This window comes from Dicentrarchus labrax, unplaced genomic scaffold (genome assembly GCF_905237075.1).
Source record: "Dicentrarchus labrax unplaced genomic scaffold, dlabrax2021, whole genome shotgun sequence".
NCBI classification, from domain to species: Eukaryota; Metazoa; Chordata; class Actinopteri; family Moronidae; genus Dicentrarchus; species Dicentrarchus labrax.
This window is the reverse complement of record NW_026136717.1, coordinates 5477612-5491994: the sequence shown is the minus strand read 5'-3', so window position 1 is coordinate 5491994 and position 14383 is coordinate 5477612. Positions and strand designations below refer to the sequence as shown.

Here is a 14383-nt window from a genome sequence, read left to right as displayed (position 1 = left end):
GTATTTTACATTTTTATTTATTACTCATACAGACAGTGTTTATCACCACAGGGTGCTGGTGTATTCTATTACTATTGTCTCCATGTTCCTTCAAAAAGGTCTCTAATTTCATCTGAAGAAGTTAGTTTACACTGTTTGCTTTTATACTTTCCACTGAGCTTTGGCTTCAGAGGCCTCATGATTTTCACCTCAGTTGTTCTCAGACCACACTGTGCTGTCGCTTCCTCCTCCCCCTCAGACCAAAACAGAAAGACATACACTTTGACCGAGAGAGAGAGACAGAAAGAGACATGAGCGAGAAAATACAGAATCAAAGTTTATTCTTCCACCCACTACTCACACACAAAAACACAACAGCAGATTAATGTGATAAAGCATCAGTTCCACTCAGAGCTACAGTCCCAGTTGAGTCTATCTGGTGGCAGCATACACAACATGTGGCTCCAGCTCTCTCTCTGGTGCAGGTCTGCGGTTTCTTTTTGGTTTCGCCTGGAAACGTAGAGCTGCGTAGTTCAGGTCATCAGAGTCCAGATTCTGTAAATCAGAGTATTTAGAGTCACATATTCACATACACTGTAGCTGAGTTTGCCAAACAACCTTTAAGTTAAATTGTTGGCTTTGTGGGTTTTACCACAAAGGAATCATTTCAACTAACGCTATGTCCACACAGCATTTGTAAGCAGTGTTTCACAACTGCTGCAGCTCGCATATCTGAGGTGATCACACAGAAAGATTTCTGCTGCGGAGCTGCTGCTGCCAGCCCTTTATATATGGATAGCTTCTGGTGGAGCTGATGGTGCAGAATAATATGGAAGCCGAGAACGGCTGTGCTTGTGATTGCGAAAGGCAGACTTTTCAAGATAACAAACTAAACAATTTTTGTTTTGTTGAGATCAATAATTATGGAAAACTCAAAAAGAAGTGTTTGGTTCATTTGATCGCACTTGATTTCAGCCTTTAAGATCACTGTCATGAGTGTTGGAGAGGATTCATAATTCAGCTGAAAAGAGTTGTTGCCAGAATGGACATCTGAGAGTTCATTTAAGATATTCATTTCCTGGTGTATATATATCAAAATATATCAGTAGAAGAGATTAATAATGAGATAAAACATCCTTGCTATTCTTTTCATGCACTTGCATGCAGCTGATGGCTCATTTTGGTCGGAATGAAAATCAATATTAGGTGGCACGTTGTCTGTCCATTGTGTTGAACCAATGCTACATCTATAATACATCATCTGTACATGCTGATATGGCACTAGATTTATAATGTGTTCAAATGCAACTTTAAAACCATAACACACAGTTTGTGTAAGTTAATGGTGGGTTCACCTCGTTTCTTTCTGGCTGCACTTCTTCCTTCACAGCTAAATGACAAAAGACAAAAGTCTGATTAGTTCATTATTATTGATCACATACTTTACTTTGGATTTGTCCATCATGTAGATGATGTGCAACAAATTATAAATGTACTGTACCTGTCTGAAGGTTCTTGATTTTAACAGTCAGAACAATGACAACTATAGTGAGGACAGCAGTCAGACCACCCAGGATCTCACTCATTAGGGTTGTCATTCCATCAGGCTCCTCTACTGGAAAAATGGTACGACTACACACTTTAATCTGTCTGATATTAATGACTCTATGGTAACTTGCAAAAATGAAAATAATCTTAACAGGAGAAAGAAGGACCTTACTTTGAGTGTTACAATCCACTTCATCATCAGATTCACCATCACCTTAATAATTAATAATTTGAAATGTTTTGGTTTCTTGTTTGTCTTCCTGCTGCTTTCATACTCTGACAATATATTTAGATATACTGTAAACATGATGAGATAAAGAGATCTTTAAAAGATATAACGTTTATCTACAAACTTACCTTTAACGTTTAAATGTGTTGCAGTAAAAATGACTGTATGTGTGCCAGTGAAAAATCCACAGAAATACAGTCCAGAGTCAGATAAATCCACTTGCTTAATGTGAAGAAAAATAGTGGAGACGTTGGAGCTCATTTTAAATTTTCCATTTTTAAATCCATCACAGAATGAAGCCTCGCCATCAGATCCAAACATAGAGGTGATACAGCTGCCTTTTATTCTGTTGGTCGCTCTGAACCATTCTGCATGAATTGTATTTCTGGAAATGTTGGAGCACAGCAGTGTGACATCTTCACCAGGCTGAACCTCCACAGTCTGAGACTCAGAACCTGAGACAGAGATCCAGCCTGAAACACACAGCAGAGACAACATGAGATTTACTCATAAACTGATTCATTAAGAAATAATTAGCAAGTTAGAAAAAATAAATGCATTACTGGATAGGAGAGATTTGATTTGAATTTACTGCTCAGAATAATTCAATAGCAGTACTTACTGAGGCTGCAGAGAAGTAAAGCTGTTATTAAGGTGAAGCTCTTCATTGTGCGTATTACTGTGTCACAGCAAGAGCACTTTATATCACTGTAAAGGGGCGGGGAATTGAATAGGCCATGTAAAGAAGCTCACATCTTTTACCACGGAACATTTGAGACAAAATTGTGCCTCAAAGAATTTCAGATGACATTAAGTAACAATTCTTCTGCCACTCTTACTGTTTTATACAGCCATCATGGAATACATCCTCACCTCATCTACAACAGTCTGATACAGCAGCTCAGACAGTGTAAAAATGGTAAATGGTAAATGGACAAGTACTTGAAAAGTGCCTCTCTAGTCTTCTGCCCACTCAAAGCACGTTTACACTGCGTGGCACAATAGCCTTTTCACACACATTCACACACCGATGACACGGAACGAACCAACAAGCTTTCGATTTATGGATGACTCTACCTCTGCGCCACAGCTGCCCATCATATGCAAGTTTGTTATTTATCTGTATTCAAGTATGCAAAAGAACGACATGTTGTCCCAGTCTGAAGTTAAGGTGCACAGACAGAAAACACAATAATAAATCAGTTACCAAATGAGAATGTCCCTGTGTCATAAAATACCTTGTTAGATAATGAAATAAATAATAATATAATAGCTAAAAACTAAAAGGATTGTGGTTACAAACAGTGCTTCCATGGAAAGTGGATTGTGTTGGGGGACTATCTAAGACTGTAGATTATGTACACCACAAAAACCTTCAAGCCCCTCACTCTCTGCACACTGGTGTCATTGATTTGTTTGTTGTATCATTGTTGTTGATACAGTCTGCCTCTACTGTGACATTAACAAACCTATCGATGTGACTGAAGCTGGACTTTGTTCGCCAGTTATGTGTAAACAGTCTGAATAGCACTGGGCTGTGCATGTAGCCCTGAGGAGCACCAGTGGGCAGCCTGATGGAGTTAGAGATACATTTCCACACACTCTCTGTGTTGTGTCAGTTCTTCCAGTGACAGAGGGAGGTGTCGACAGACCAAACACTGTCACTATAAGCACTATAAGTACCCACAGCTCTTTTTATCAGACTCAGAGGAGGTATTGTACACATGCACACAGTAGATTCTCCAAGATTATCATCTCTATCTCTAATCAGCTGAATCTCTGTACTGTAAAGGTACGGTACAACCAAAAGGCCATACTGAAAGGCAGTTGCCATTTCAGTTGCTTCCTGAGTCTATCTGTTGGTCCATTTCTACCTGTCTGTCTGACACAGGCCTCCTGTTTCTTATTGTCTTTGGAAGGAACTGCAGAGAGTGCAGCAGAGTTCAGCTAATCAGAGCCCAGATTCTTTAGATCAGAGTATTTAGCATTATACACTGTATTGCACACACTGTTACAGAGTTTTCCTGGCAAGTTGAAAAATCCTGATACTGAATGTAAAATGTAAAATGTTCACTAACAACATATTTCATTTGATATTTGCAAAAACTATCAAGCAATACACTATCTGCTCACAGTGACTGCAGTGGTTATGGTTATTTTTAGGAGCTAGCACTGATACAGAAAAAGTCAGTAGTGATTTGAGCCATATGATTTTTTTATTAACATCTAACTGAAATCGCAATTCAGTCAGGACCACATTCGTCAAAATATCTTATATTCCAAGCAGAATTTACATTTGGCGGTATGGCTCTGTTCTGGGACCTCTTTGTCCTTCCGCGTGCCTACGTGGAAAACCTTAAGGCAGGGAGAGCACACCTCCCTGCCCTTCCATGTGCCTACATGGAAAAGTTTAAGACAAGGAGAGCGGCAGCAGAGCCCCCCAAAGAACCATACCAGGCAACCTCCCTTCCATGAGCTACATGGAAGTGCCAGTAAGAGGAGCCAGCAGGACTATAAACCAATACGTCTAAGCAGACACTAGTTGAAGTACATGGCTAAGTATACTAGAGATATCCCCAGAAATCTGCAATTCAAACCGGGACAAAAATCAGCAATGTTATCCAAGATTGGAATATGAGATGCTCTAATAATGAATTTACCCAACATAGATAACCAAGTGAGGCGCCTTACAAATCTATTAATGAATGGAACTGAAGAACGCCCTTGTAAATGATGTTGGCATTTGCCTCATTGTCGCAAAAACATGATTGTTTCCTTGACCAGTCTTTTCCCCACAGAAACATGAAACAACAATTGGGTACATTCATTAAAAAGGTAGAAGAGGCATTAGCTGGCGAGATGACAGTATTTTAGCCATATGTCTGCAAACCACTGATTATTAAAATACCCCCCCAAAACCTACGGAAGGGCGGTTATCATACAGGTCAATCATGCCACTTCTACTGTATGTTTGAATTAATTATATCTCCATTATTCTGTACACAACACTGAAAAACTTGTGGATCCATTGCTCTTCCCTAAATGCCCCTCATGTCTGCTCTCTGTCTTCTTAGCTCAGCAAAGCTGTTCATTAGTGATCTAGTAGATCATAGCAGTCACACTATTAGACCTTGCTGTTGACATAAAGCTCCCAGGGTGAACTGGCACACAGTGTTCGATTCATTTATATGTACTCAATATGCTGCGTCTTTTTATAATTAATGGCAAATGATGATTCTAGCTGCTCATTGTAAAAGAAGGAGATGCCATACCATTATCACACAGAAGAGATCGGGACTGGGGCTCGGATCTGCAGCCCTCATCCAAGCTCACCATATCATGGAGTTCTCTATAAATCGGAGAGGTCCAGAAGCCTGGATATAAGGGAACTTCCCTGGGGAATAACACACATGCCAATTTAAGATGTCTAAGCAAGGAGAGCAGTTCTCTTTTGGAAATTACTACTGCCTGCTGCTTCATTACCTCTCTGATGCAATTTTTTCATCTGTACACTATCTAGAGTGAAGCCTAGAACTCTAGCCTTACAGGGTCTGATGTTTCTCCTTGATAGCGGAAGACCTAATGTTTAAAGGTATATTTAAGAGCAAAAATGCATGGTCTGATTTTTTTGAATTGATAGTCAACTAACAGAAAATCGTCTACGAGATGTGCCTGATGTGTACTGAGAAGTACATTTCTCTTAATTTAAACCGAACAGATGCCAATGTGAAGGTGTAATGCATGACTTAAATGCATCTGTGACATCTGCCTTGCTAGCCATCTGCCTTGGCTAGCCATGCGCCTCTACATGCTTCCTTAATCAACTGATGGCATTGTAGATTATAGCATAAAATAAGGGAAAAGTGCCAGAGGATTTAAACTATTTATGCCTTAGTTTCGCCTTTGCAAGAGCAGATAAATTAATAATTATGTTTATTTATTTTCCCTGAATATTTCCTGGTAGCTATACCTTAATGCTTGTTGAGAAGGCAACTTATGAATGGACCAATATAACCTTTTGTTATCCTTTCTTCAGTAAAGCATCGACTATGTCAGCTCTTCAAAGCAAAGTCAGCCCAGCTAAGAACCCTGAACCAGCCCTATAACAGATAATTCACTAACAGTGTTTAGATGCTTTCTTAGCTCCTTCCCCAGCTCAGGGACGTTTACTGGGGTTGAAGGCTGATCTCTCATGCCCTCTTTTTGAGAGGCAGCACGTTCTTCCCTATGGTGATTGGGACTGCACTTCCCAGCATTCTCGGCGGGAATGTGACGCCGTCAAAACAAGCTGCTGTGACGTCATCGTCCAGCGCTGCACCTGTGGGACCATGCGCTCTACCTGCAGACAGCGAAGAGGGACACAGGCCAACTGCGGACGAAGACTGGCCGGCCTGACGTGCCGAACCGAACCCTGGACCCTTGAACCCATGACGGCAAGCGACAACCAGATGTTGGACAGAACTGACAAGCAAGACAGGTGGAGCCGGCCGCTGCGCCTGGGACCCGCGCTCCCCTGGAAGGCAGCGCAGCGCCGGAGCCGGAGCCGGGACCGCAGCGGAGCCGCAGGAGCAATTCGCCCCCCCCTTCTGCAGACCCCCCAGAACCAGAGCAGCCGGACAGAACTGCGGATGTTGTTCAAAAGCGACACTCTCCCCAACAGCCGAGATCGCTGCTGAGACTTCACAATGCAATCGACCCGCCATCATACTCACCGCAGACAGGACAAGTAGAAACAAACGACAAACCACAAGTAACGCACACAACATCCTGGCAAACAGGCTTGTAGAGGAGCAGCAGAGATAGGCAGGCAGGCTAAAGCAGCTTAAATAAGGCGCCATGCATGATGTTTGCCAATTGGATGCTTGAGGAAATCAGGTGAGCTGTCAGCTGACTGTGTATGGTATCCAATGGGAAGCTTAGAGGAATCAGCTGATGTATGTTTATGACTAGCTGTGATCGTATGATATAGCTGTAACTGAAAGCTAAGCCTGACTTCGTGCCCTGCCTGAACTAACGCTATGCTCAATTCTTTTCCTAACGTTAAACAAAGTGCTTTTATTGCCTGAAACAAAGCCCTATAGGAGTCTGGATAAGAATCCTGGATTCCTGTGTCACAGTGCTGCACTTTATACCCGCTGGCAGCTAGTTGAGTTTTGTCAAAAGAAGTTAGTTTTCACTGCTCCCTCTTGTACTTTCCATCGAGCTTTGGCTTCAGAGACCTCGTGATTTTCACCTCAGTTGTTCTCAGACCACACTGTGCTGTCGCTTCCTGTCAAATAATTGATGTGTACCTCACTAACCCCTCCCTCCTCTCACAAGCAAGACAGACACTTTGACCGAGAGAGAGACAGAAAGAGACGTGCAAGAAAATACAGAATCAAAGTTTATTCTTCCACCCACTACTCACACACAAAAACACAACAGCAGATTAATGTGATAAAGCATCAGTTCCACTCAGAGCTACAGTCCCAGTTGAGTCTATCTGGTGGCAGCATACACAACATGTGTCTCCAGCTCTCTCTCTGGTGCAGGTCTGTGGTTTCTTTTTGGTTTCGCCTGGAAACGTAGAGCTGCGTAGTTCAGGTCATCTGAGTCCAGATTCTGTGAATCAGAGTATTTAAAGTCACATACACTGTTGCTGAGTTTGCTCATCGGTGGATTTCTGGGTTTTACCACAAGGGAATCATTTCCACTAAAGCTAGGTCCACACAGCATGTGTGAGCATCGCTGCATTGCTCAACTGCTGTAGCTCGTACACCTGAGGTGATCACACAGACAGATTTTGACTGCAGAGCTGCTGTTGCCAGCCCTGTATTTCTACACTGAGTGTGCCTTTGATAAATACAATACAATAAAAGTCCTGTTGACATATGAAGGGATTCTGTCCACAGAAACAGCTTTAATCTGAAACAGATACAGGAGGTGTTGAGTTGAGAAGAATAATTTTCTACATGTCTGTGACATATTCTACCTATATAGACATTGAAACAACTGAAATGTGTATATGTTGCTAGTTTATTGTCAATATGACTATGAACAGATCATTGTCACTGTCTATTGTTGCTGTGAAGCACAGGTGGCTTGTGGAAAAGATAGGCGAGACTTTGACTCTCTAGTGAAGCATCACTGCAGAGACTTGCAGGCAGTGTGGCCTGAGCTTAAGATGAGCATTAAGAATAGTTTAGCTGTGTCTAATTTAAATGCTGAAAATTACTTTTATGTGTCCATCTATGTATATGGATATCTTATGGCTGAGCTGATGGTACATTTAGCTTGAAATATACAGTTTTTATTCAAGCTAATAAACCTCAACTGTCCATTTAGTTTGAAGATGGCAGCTGAAATTAGAGTTAAGAGTATGAATTAATGGATATCATTATAGCTTGAGACTAGCAGAATAATATGGAAGCCGAGAACAACTGTGCTTGTGATTGCAAAAGGCAGACTTTTCAAGATAACAAACTAAACGACTTTTGTTTTGTTGAGATCAATAATTATGGAAAGCTCAAAAAGACGTGTGTGGTTCATTTGATGACACCTGATTTCAGCCTTTAAGATCACTGTCATGAGTGTTGGAGAGGATTCGTAATTCAGCTGAAGAGAGTTGTTACTAGAATGGACATCAGAGAGTTCATTTAGGATATTCATTTCCTGATAATGTGAGGCAATTTGGACAAAATATACAAATAGAATAGTGAGCTGAAATATCCTTGCTATTCTTTTCGTGCACTTGCATGCTGCTGATGGCTCATTTTGGTCGGAATGAAAATCAATATTAGGTGGCACGTGTTCTGTCCGTTATGTTGAACTAATGCTACATCTATAATACATAATCTATACATGCTGATATGGCACTAGATTTATAATGTGTTCAAATGCAACTTTAAAACCATAACACACAATGTGTGTAAGTTAATGGTGGGTTCACCTTGTTTCTTTCTGGCTGCGCTTCTTCCTTCACAGCTAAATGACAAAAGACAAAAGTCTGATTAGTTCATTATTACTGATCACATACTTTACTTTGGATTTGTCCGTCATGTTGACACAGCTCACTAGATGATGTGCAACAAATTATAAATGTACTCTACCTGTCTGAAGTTTCCTGATTTTAACAGCCAGAACAATGAGAACTATAGTGAGGACAGCAGTCAGACCACCGAGGATCACACTCATTAGGGTTGTCATTCCATCAGGCTCCTCTACTGGAAACATGGTAGAATTAGACTCTTTTAATCTGTCTTTTAATCAAAATGAATGGCTCTATGGTAACTTTCACAATGAAAATAATCTTAAGAGAGCAAAGAAGGACCTTACTTTGAGTGTTACAATCCACTTCATCATCAGATTCACCATGATCTTTAAAAGATGATCAAACCATATGAAATGTTTTGGTTTCTTCTTTGACTTTATGCTGCTTTCATACTGTGACAGTATGTTTGAGATATATTGTAAATATGATAGGATAAGTAGATATTTAAAAGAGGTAAGACTTTACTACAAACTTACCTTTAACATTTACATATGTTGCAGTGGAAATGAAGGTGTGTCCGTTTAGGTAAAAGCCACAGAAATACAGTCCAGAGTCAGATGAATTCACTCGATTGATTTGAAGAAAAACAGTGGAGATGTTGTAACTCATTTTAAATTTTCCATTGTGAAATTCATCACAGTATTTAGCTTTCCCTTCAGCACTGTACAGACAGGAGATACAGCTGGGTTTGGTTCTGTTGGTCACTCTGAACCACTCTGCAGGAATCGTTTCTCTATAAATGTTGGAGCACAGCAGTGTGACATTTTCACCAGGCTGAACCTCCACAGTCTGAGACTCAGAACCTGAGACAGAGATCCAACCTAAACACAGAGACAACATGAGATTTACTCACAAGCTGATTAACCAACAACATACCTCTACACTGAACAAAAGAGAGGTTAGAATTGTATTTGCTGGCAGAATAATTAAATAGCAGTACTTACTGAGGCTGCAGAGAAGTAAAGCTGTTATTAAGGTGAAGCTCTTCATTGTGCGTATAACCGTGTCACAGCAAGAGCACTTTATATCAGTGGAAAGGGGCGGAGTATTCATATAGTTCATGTAAAGAAACTCAAATCATTCATCACCAAATATCTGTTGCTGATGCTGTTTGAGACAAACATATGCCTCAAAGAATTTCAGACAGCATCAAGTTACAATTATTCTGCCATTTATACAGTTTTATACAGCCATCATGGAAGATAACAGTCTGATACAGCAGCTCAGACAGTAAAAGTCACCTGCAAGTTTGTTGTTATTCATCTATATTCAAGTATGCCATTAGAACGACAAGTTGTTCCTCTCTGGAGCCAAGGTGCACAGACAGTAAAACACGAACAACACAATAATAAATAAGTAATCAATTTAGCAGGTCATGGGGGGTAGTGTTAGGGAACAACCCCCACCTTTGTGCCCCTGACTCTCAGAGGTGCCATTTTTGTATCATTGTTGCTGATACAGTCTGCCTCTACTATGTCTTTAGAAAACTTACTGACATGAGTGAAGCTGGATTTTGTTCGAACAGTTTGGTGTAAACAGTCAGAATGGCACTGTGCCGAGTATGTAGCCCTGAGGAGCACCAGTGGGCAGCCTGATGGAGCTAGAGATACATTTCCATTCTCTCTCTGTGTTGTGTCAGTTCTTCTACTGACAGAGGGAGGTGTAGACAGAATACAGTCACTTCAAGCACTGTAAGTACTCACAGCTCCTTTTATGAGACCTAAGGGAGACATTTTGCATGTGCCCACTGCCATTATCCCTCTGCATGGAATGTGTAATCAGTTGATCCTCCAAGATCACCATCTCACTCTCTACTGAGCTGAATCGCTGCACTGTAAAGGTATGTATAAACAAACAGGGCTTATTGAAGGGCATACTGAAATCACATCTGACTTCTGCTCACCACATATTTCATCTAGTCTCCTCCAGGAAGCACTTCAAACATTTCAGTCAGACAACTCATGTCGATTTGTTTATTAAAGCAGTATAGCATATTTAGATTTTGGCATCCAAGCTCCGACCTCATCACTCCCCGCAGATATGTTTACATAGAGATATTAGGGAGTGATGCGCAAATACCTTAACCCCTAGCCGGAGCCTACAGGTGGATGCTGGGGTGGTGGAGGGGCTTACAGCGCAGCAGGCAGCAATAGCTTACAGAGTAGCAGCGATGTGATGCAAGGCAACGGCAGCATTGACGCAGCAGAGGGAGAGCTGAGAAATTTTGCAGTTTAAATAGACCGCCAGATTGAAAGGGTTTGCTTGGTTAGTGATTATGGAATAAGGCATGTCATGTATGTATAGCAGCACTGCTCGAGTTGATTGCCTGAACGAGCTTGCAGGCTTCGCTCCATTTATCTATTAAACCATTCTGCTTCAAGTAGTTTATAAAAATATGTTTGATTAAATGTTACCTCACTTAGATGTCTGACCTTCACCGTGCAGAATCACATACACCAATCAGTAATAACATGATGACCACCTGGGCACTCTGGTGGTCATAATATTATGCGGCCCCATTCCAACAAACTTTTGATAGGTACTGACCACTGCAGACCAGGAACACCCCACAGGAGCTGCAGTTTTGGAGATGCTCTGACCCAGTTGTCTAGCCATCACAATATGTCCCTTCTGCATGTATGCTCCATTTTTTTCGTGGGTGTATGGGTGGTTTATTCTATTGCTATTTTATGTCATGTTTCTCGAAAAAGTTCTCTTTACAGCAGCTAGTTGAAATTCATCAGAAGAAGTTAGTTTTCACTGCTTCCTTTTATACTTTCCACTGAGCTTTGACTTCAGAGGTCTCATGATTTTCACCTCAGTTGTTCTCAGACCACACTTTGCTGTCGCTTCCTGACAAACAAGTGGTGTGAACTTCACTAACTCCTCCCACTAAAAAACATTTCACTCTCTATAAATAAGTTTGACAGTTATCAGTGTCCTTTCTGAATCGTCGTCCTTCACACATTAAGCATATTCTTTTTCCTCTCAGACTAAATCAGAAAGACAGACACTTTGACCGAGAGAGGGACAGAAATAAACATGAGCGAGAAAATACAGAATCAAAGTTTATTTTTGGACTCTTTCCACCCATTACTCACACACAAAAACACAACAGCAGATTAATGTGATAAAGCATCAGTTCCACTCAGAGCTACAGTCCCAGTTGAGTCTATCTGGTGGCAGCATACACAACATGTGGCTCCAGCTCTCTCTCTGGTGCAGGTCTGTGGTTTCTTTTTGGTTTCGCCTGGAAACGTAGAGCTGCGTAGTTCAGGTCATCTGAGTCCAGATTCTGTAAACCAGAGTATTTAGAGTCACATACACACAAACACTGTAGCTGAGTTTGCTCATTGGTGAATTCGGGTGTTGGACTACAAACAAATCATTTAAACTGAGATGAGTGTTAGTTTAGCTAAGTCTAATTTAAATGCTGATTTTTATTGGAAGCCCAGCTGTGATGCACAATGTAATGTAAACAAGTAAAAACGGTAAATCATTTAAAATTAGGTTGCAAAAACAACAACGGAAAAAGAATACACTGTAGCTGAGTTTGCTCATTGGTGGATTTGAGTGTTGGACCACAAAGAAATCAGTTAAGAACATCAAAGCAAATAGAATACCTTACAATGTCCATATTTAAAATTCAAAATAACCATTTTGTAACTGTACTTCAGAAAACGATATGCAACAGGATGGCAGAACACTCAATTTTCTCTTTCTAAAAAGAATATTCTCTGGCTGATGCATTTTCATGTGTTTCACATGGAAAAAACAAGGTAACTGTTGGCATTACTTTTGGGTAAGCACACAACTAGCATTTGTTCACATTCTGAGTAAGCCCAATGTTAACCTTTCTATTTTTTCCTTTTCTTTGCTGAAAATTATGAAGTTAATCACGTTTTTGCTTCAAGTTAATGAACTTTAACTGTCAGTTTACAGTTTGAAGATGGCAGCTGCCTGTCTGAATTTGCTGTTTGATTCCACCTGCAGCAGCTCGGGACAAAGATCATTAACAGACTCATCATGTGTTCAAATGCAACTTTAAAACCATAACACACAGTTTGTGTAAGTTAATGGTGGGTTCACCTTGTTTCTTTCTGGCTGTGCTTCTTCCTTCACAGCTAAATGACAAAAGACAAAAGTCTGATTAGTTCATTATTACTGATCACATACTTTACTTTGGATTTGTCCGTCATGTTGACACAGCTCACTAGATGATGTGCAACAAATTATAAATGTACTGTACCTGTCTGAAGTTTCCTGATTTTAACAGCCAGAACAATGATGACTATAGTGAGGACAGCAGTCAGACCACCGAGGATCACACTCATTAGGGTTGTCATTCCATCAGCCTCGACTATCATACCTAAAATGGTTGATTTAGACTGTTTAATCCGTGTTTTCTTCAAAATGAATGGCCCTATGATAACTTGCACAATAAAAATAATCTTAAGAGAGGAAAGGAAAACTTTACTGTCAGTGTGAAAATCCACTTCATCATCAGATTCACCATCACCTTTAAAAGACGATCAAACCATACGAAATGTTTTGGTTACTTGTTTGACTTTATGCTGCTTTCATACTGTGACAATACATTTGAGATATATTGTAAATATAATAAGACCTTTATAAAAAGTAATATTTAATTACAAACTTACCTTTAACATTTAAATATGTTGCAGTGGAAATGACGGTGTATCCATTTTGGTAAAATCCACAGAAATACAGTCCACAGTCAGATAAATTCACTTGCTTGATTAGAAGAAAAACAGTGGAGTCGTTGGAGCTCATTTTATATTTTCCATTTTGAAATTCATCACAGTATTTTACCTTTTTACCAGCTTCATCATCAGCACTGAACAGATGGGAAATGCAGCTGGGTTTGGTTCTGTTGGTCACTCTGAACCACTCCGCCTGAATTGTAACTCTATAAATGTTGGAGCACAGCAGTGTGACATTTTCACCAGGCTGAACCTCCACAGTCTGAGACTCAGAACCTGAGACAGAGATCCAGCCTAAACACAGAGACAACATGAGATTTACTCACAAGCTGATTAACCAACAACATACCTCTACACTGAACAAAAGAGAGGTTAGAATTGTTTTTGCTGGCAGAATAATTCAATAGCAGTACTTACTGAGGCTGCAGAGAAGTAAAGCTGTTATTAAGGTGAAGCTCTTCATTGTGCGTATAACCGTGCCACAGCAAGAGCACTTTATATCAGTGGAAAGGGGCGGAGTATTCATATAGTTCATGTAAAGAAACTCAAATCATTCATCACCAAATATCTGTTGCTGATGCTGTTTGAGACAAACATATGCCTCAAAGAATTTCAGACGGCATCAAGTTACAATTATTCTGCCATTTATACAGTTTTATACAGCCATCATGGAAGAAAACAGTCTGATACAGCAGCTCAGACAGTAAAAATCACCTGCAAGATTGTTGTTATTCATCTGTATTCAAGTATGCCATTAGAACGACAAGTTGTTCCTCTCTGGAGCCGAGGTGCACGGACAGTAAAACATGAACAACACAATAATAAACCAGTAATCAAATCAGCAAGTCATAGGGGGTGGTGTTAGGGGACTAA

The 14383-nt window shown here is 40.4% G+C and overlaps 2 protein-coding genes across 3 annotated transcripts; both read right to left on the bottom strand.

Moving 5' to 3' along the window:
* Positions 1-303: 303 nt before the first annotated feature.
* On the bottom strand, positions 304-9776 carry LOC127349557 (uncharacterized). 2 transcript variants are annotated; one of them, XM_051375417.1, is made up of 7 exons: positions 9731-9776; positions 9263-9607; positions 9071-9112; positions 8845-8958; positions 8685-8719; positions 7288-7357; positions 304-464 (listed from the first exon to the last, which is right to left on the bottom strand). In XM_051375417.1, exons 1-7 carry the CDS (start codon positions 9774-9776, stop codon positions 412-414), a joined length of 705 nt encoding a protein of 234 aa, XP_051231377.1. In that variant the 3' UTR covers positions 304-411. The 2 variants fall into 2 exon arrangements, with proteins under 2 accessions (XP_051231377.1, XP_051231376.1); XM_051375416.1 differs by lacking the exons at positions 7288-7357; positions 8685-8719; positions 8845-8958; ... (1 more) ...; positions 9263-9607; positions 9731-9776 and adding exons at positions 1335-1369; positions 1481-1594; positions 1700-1741; positions 1885-2229; positions 2379-2424 and having other exon boundaries at positions 304-534.
* Positions 9777-11841: 2065 nt separating this feature from the next.
* Positions 11842-13973, bottom strand: LOC127349566 (uncharacterized). Its single transcript, XM_051375427.1, has 7 exons — positions 13928-13973; positions 13620-13804; positions 13448-13541; positions 13264-13305; positions 13036-13155; positions 12876-12910; positions 11842-12081 (listed from the first exon to the last, which is right to left on the bottom strand). The coding sequence occupies exons 1-7, from the start codon at positions 13971-13973 to the stop codon at positions 11959-11961; spliced, it is 645 nt and encodes a 214-aa protein (XP_051231387.1). The 3' UTR covers positions 11842-11958.
* Positions 13974-14383: the final 410 nt, after the last annotated feature.

What these genes read in the sequence shown, in the direction of transcription:
- LOC127349566 (XM_051375427.1), bottom strand. Translation starts at nt 13,973, where the DNA reads ATGAAGAGCTTCACCTTAATAACAGCTTTACTTCTCTGCAGCCTCA. An exon ending in ATGATGAAGCTGGTAAAAAG is followed by an intron (nt 13,542 to 13,619) that starts GTAAAATACTGT and finishes CTTCTAATCAAG; the next exon opens with CAAGTGAATTTATCTGACTG. An exon ending in CACAGCCAGAAAGAAACAAG is followed by an intron (nt 12,082 to 12,875) that starts GTGAACCCACCA and finishes TCTGGTTTACAG; the next exon opens with AATCTGGACTCAGATGACCT.
- LOC127349557 (XM_051375417.1), bottom strand. Translation starts at nt 9,776, where the DNA reads ATGAAGAGCTTCACCTTAATAACAGCTTTACTTCTCTGCAGCCTCA. An exon ending in TTTACTTCTCTGCAGCCTCA is followed by an intron (nt 9,608 to 9,730) that starts GTAAGTACTGCT and finishes CTCTGTGTTTAG; the next exon opens with GTTGGATCTCTGTCTCAGGT. An exon ending in CGCAGCCAGAAAGAAACAAG is followed by an intron (nt 7,358 to 8,684) that starts GTGAACCCACCA and finishes TCTGATTCACAG; the next exon opens with AATCTGGACTCAGATGACCT.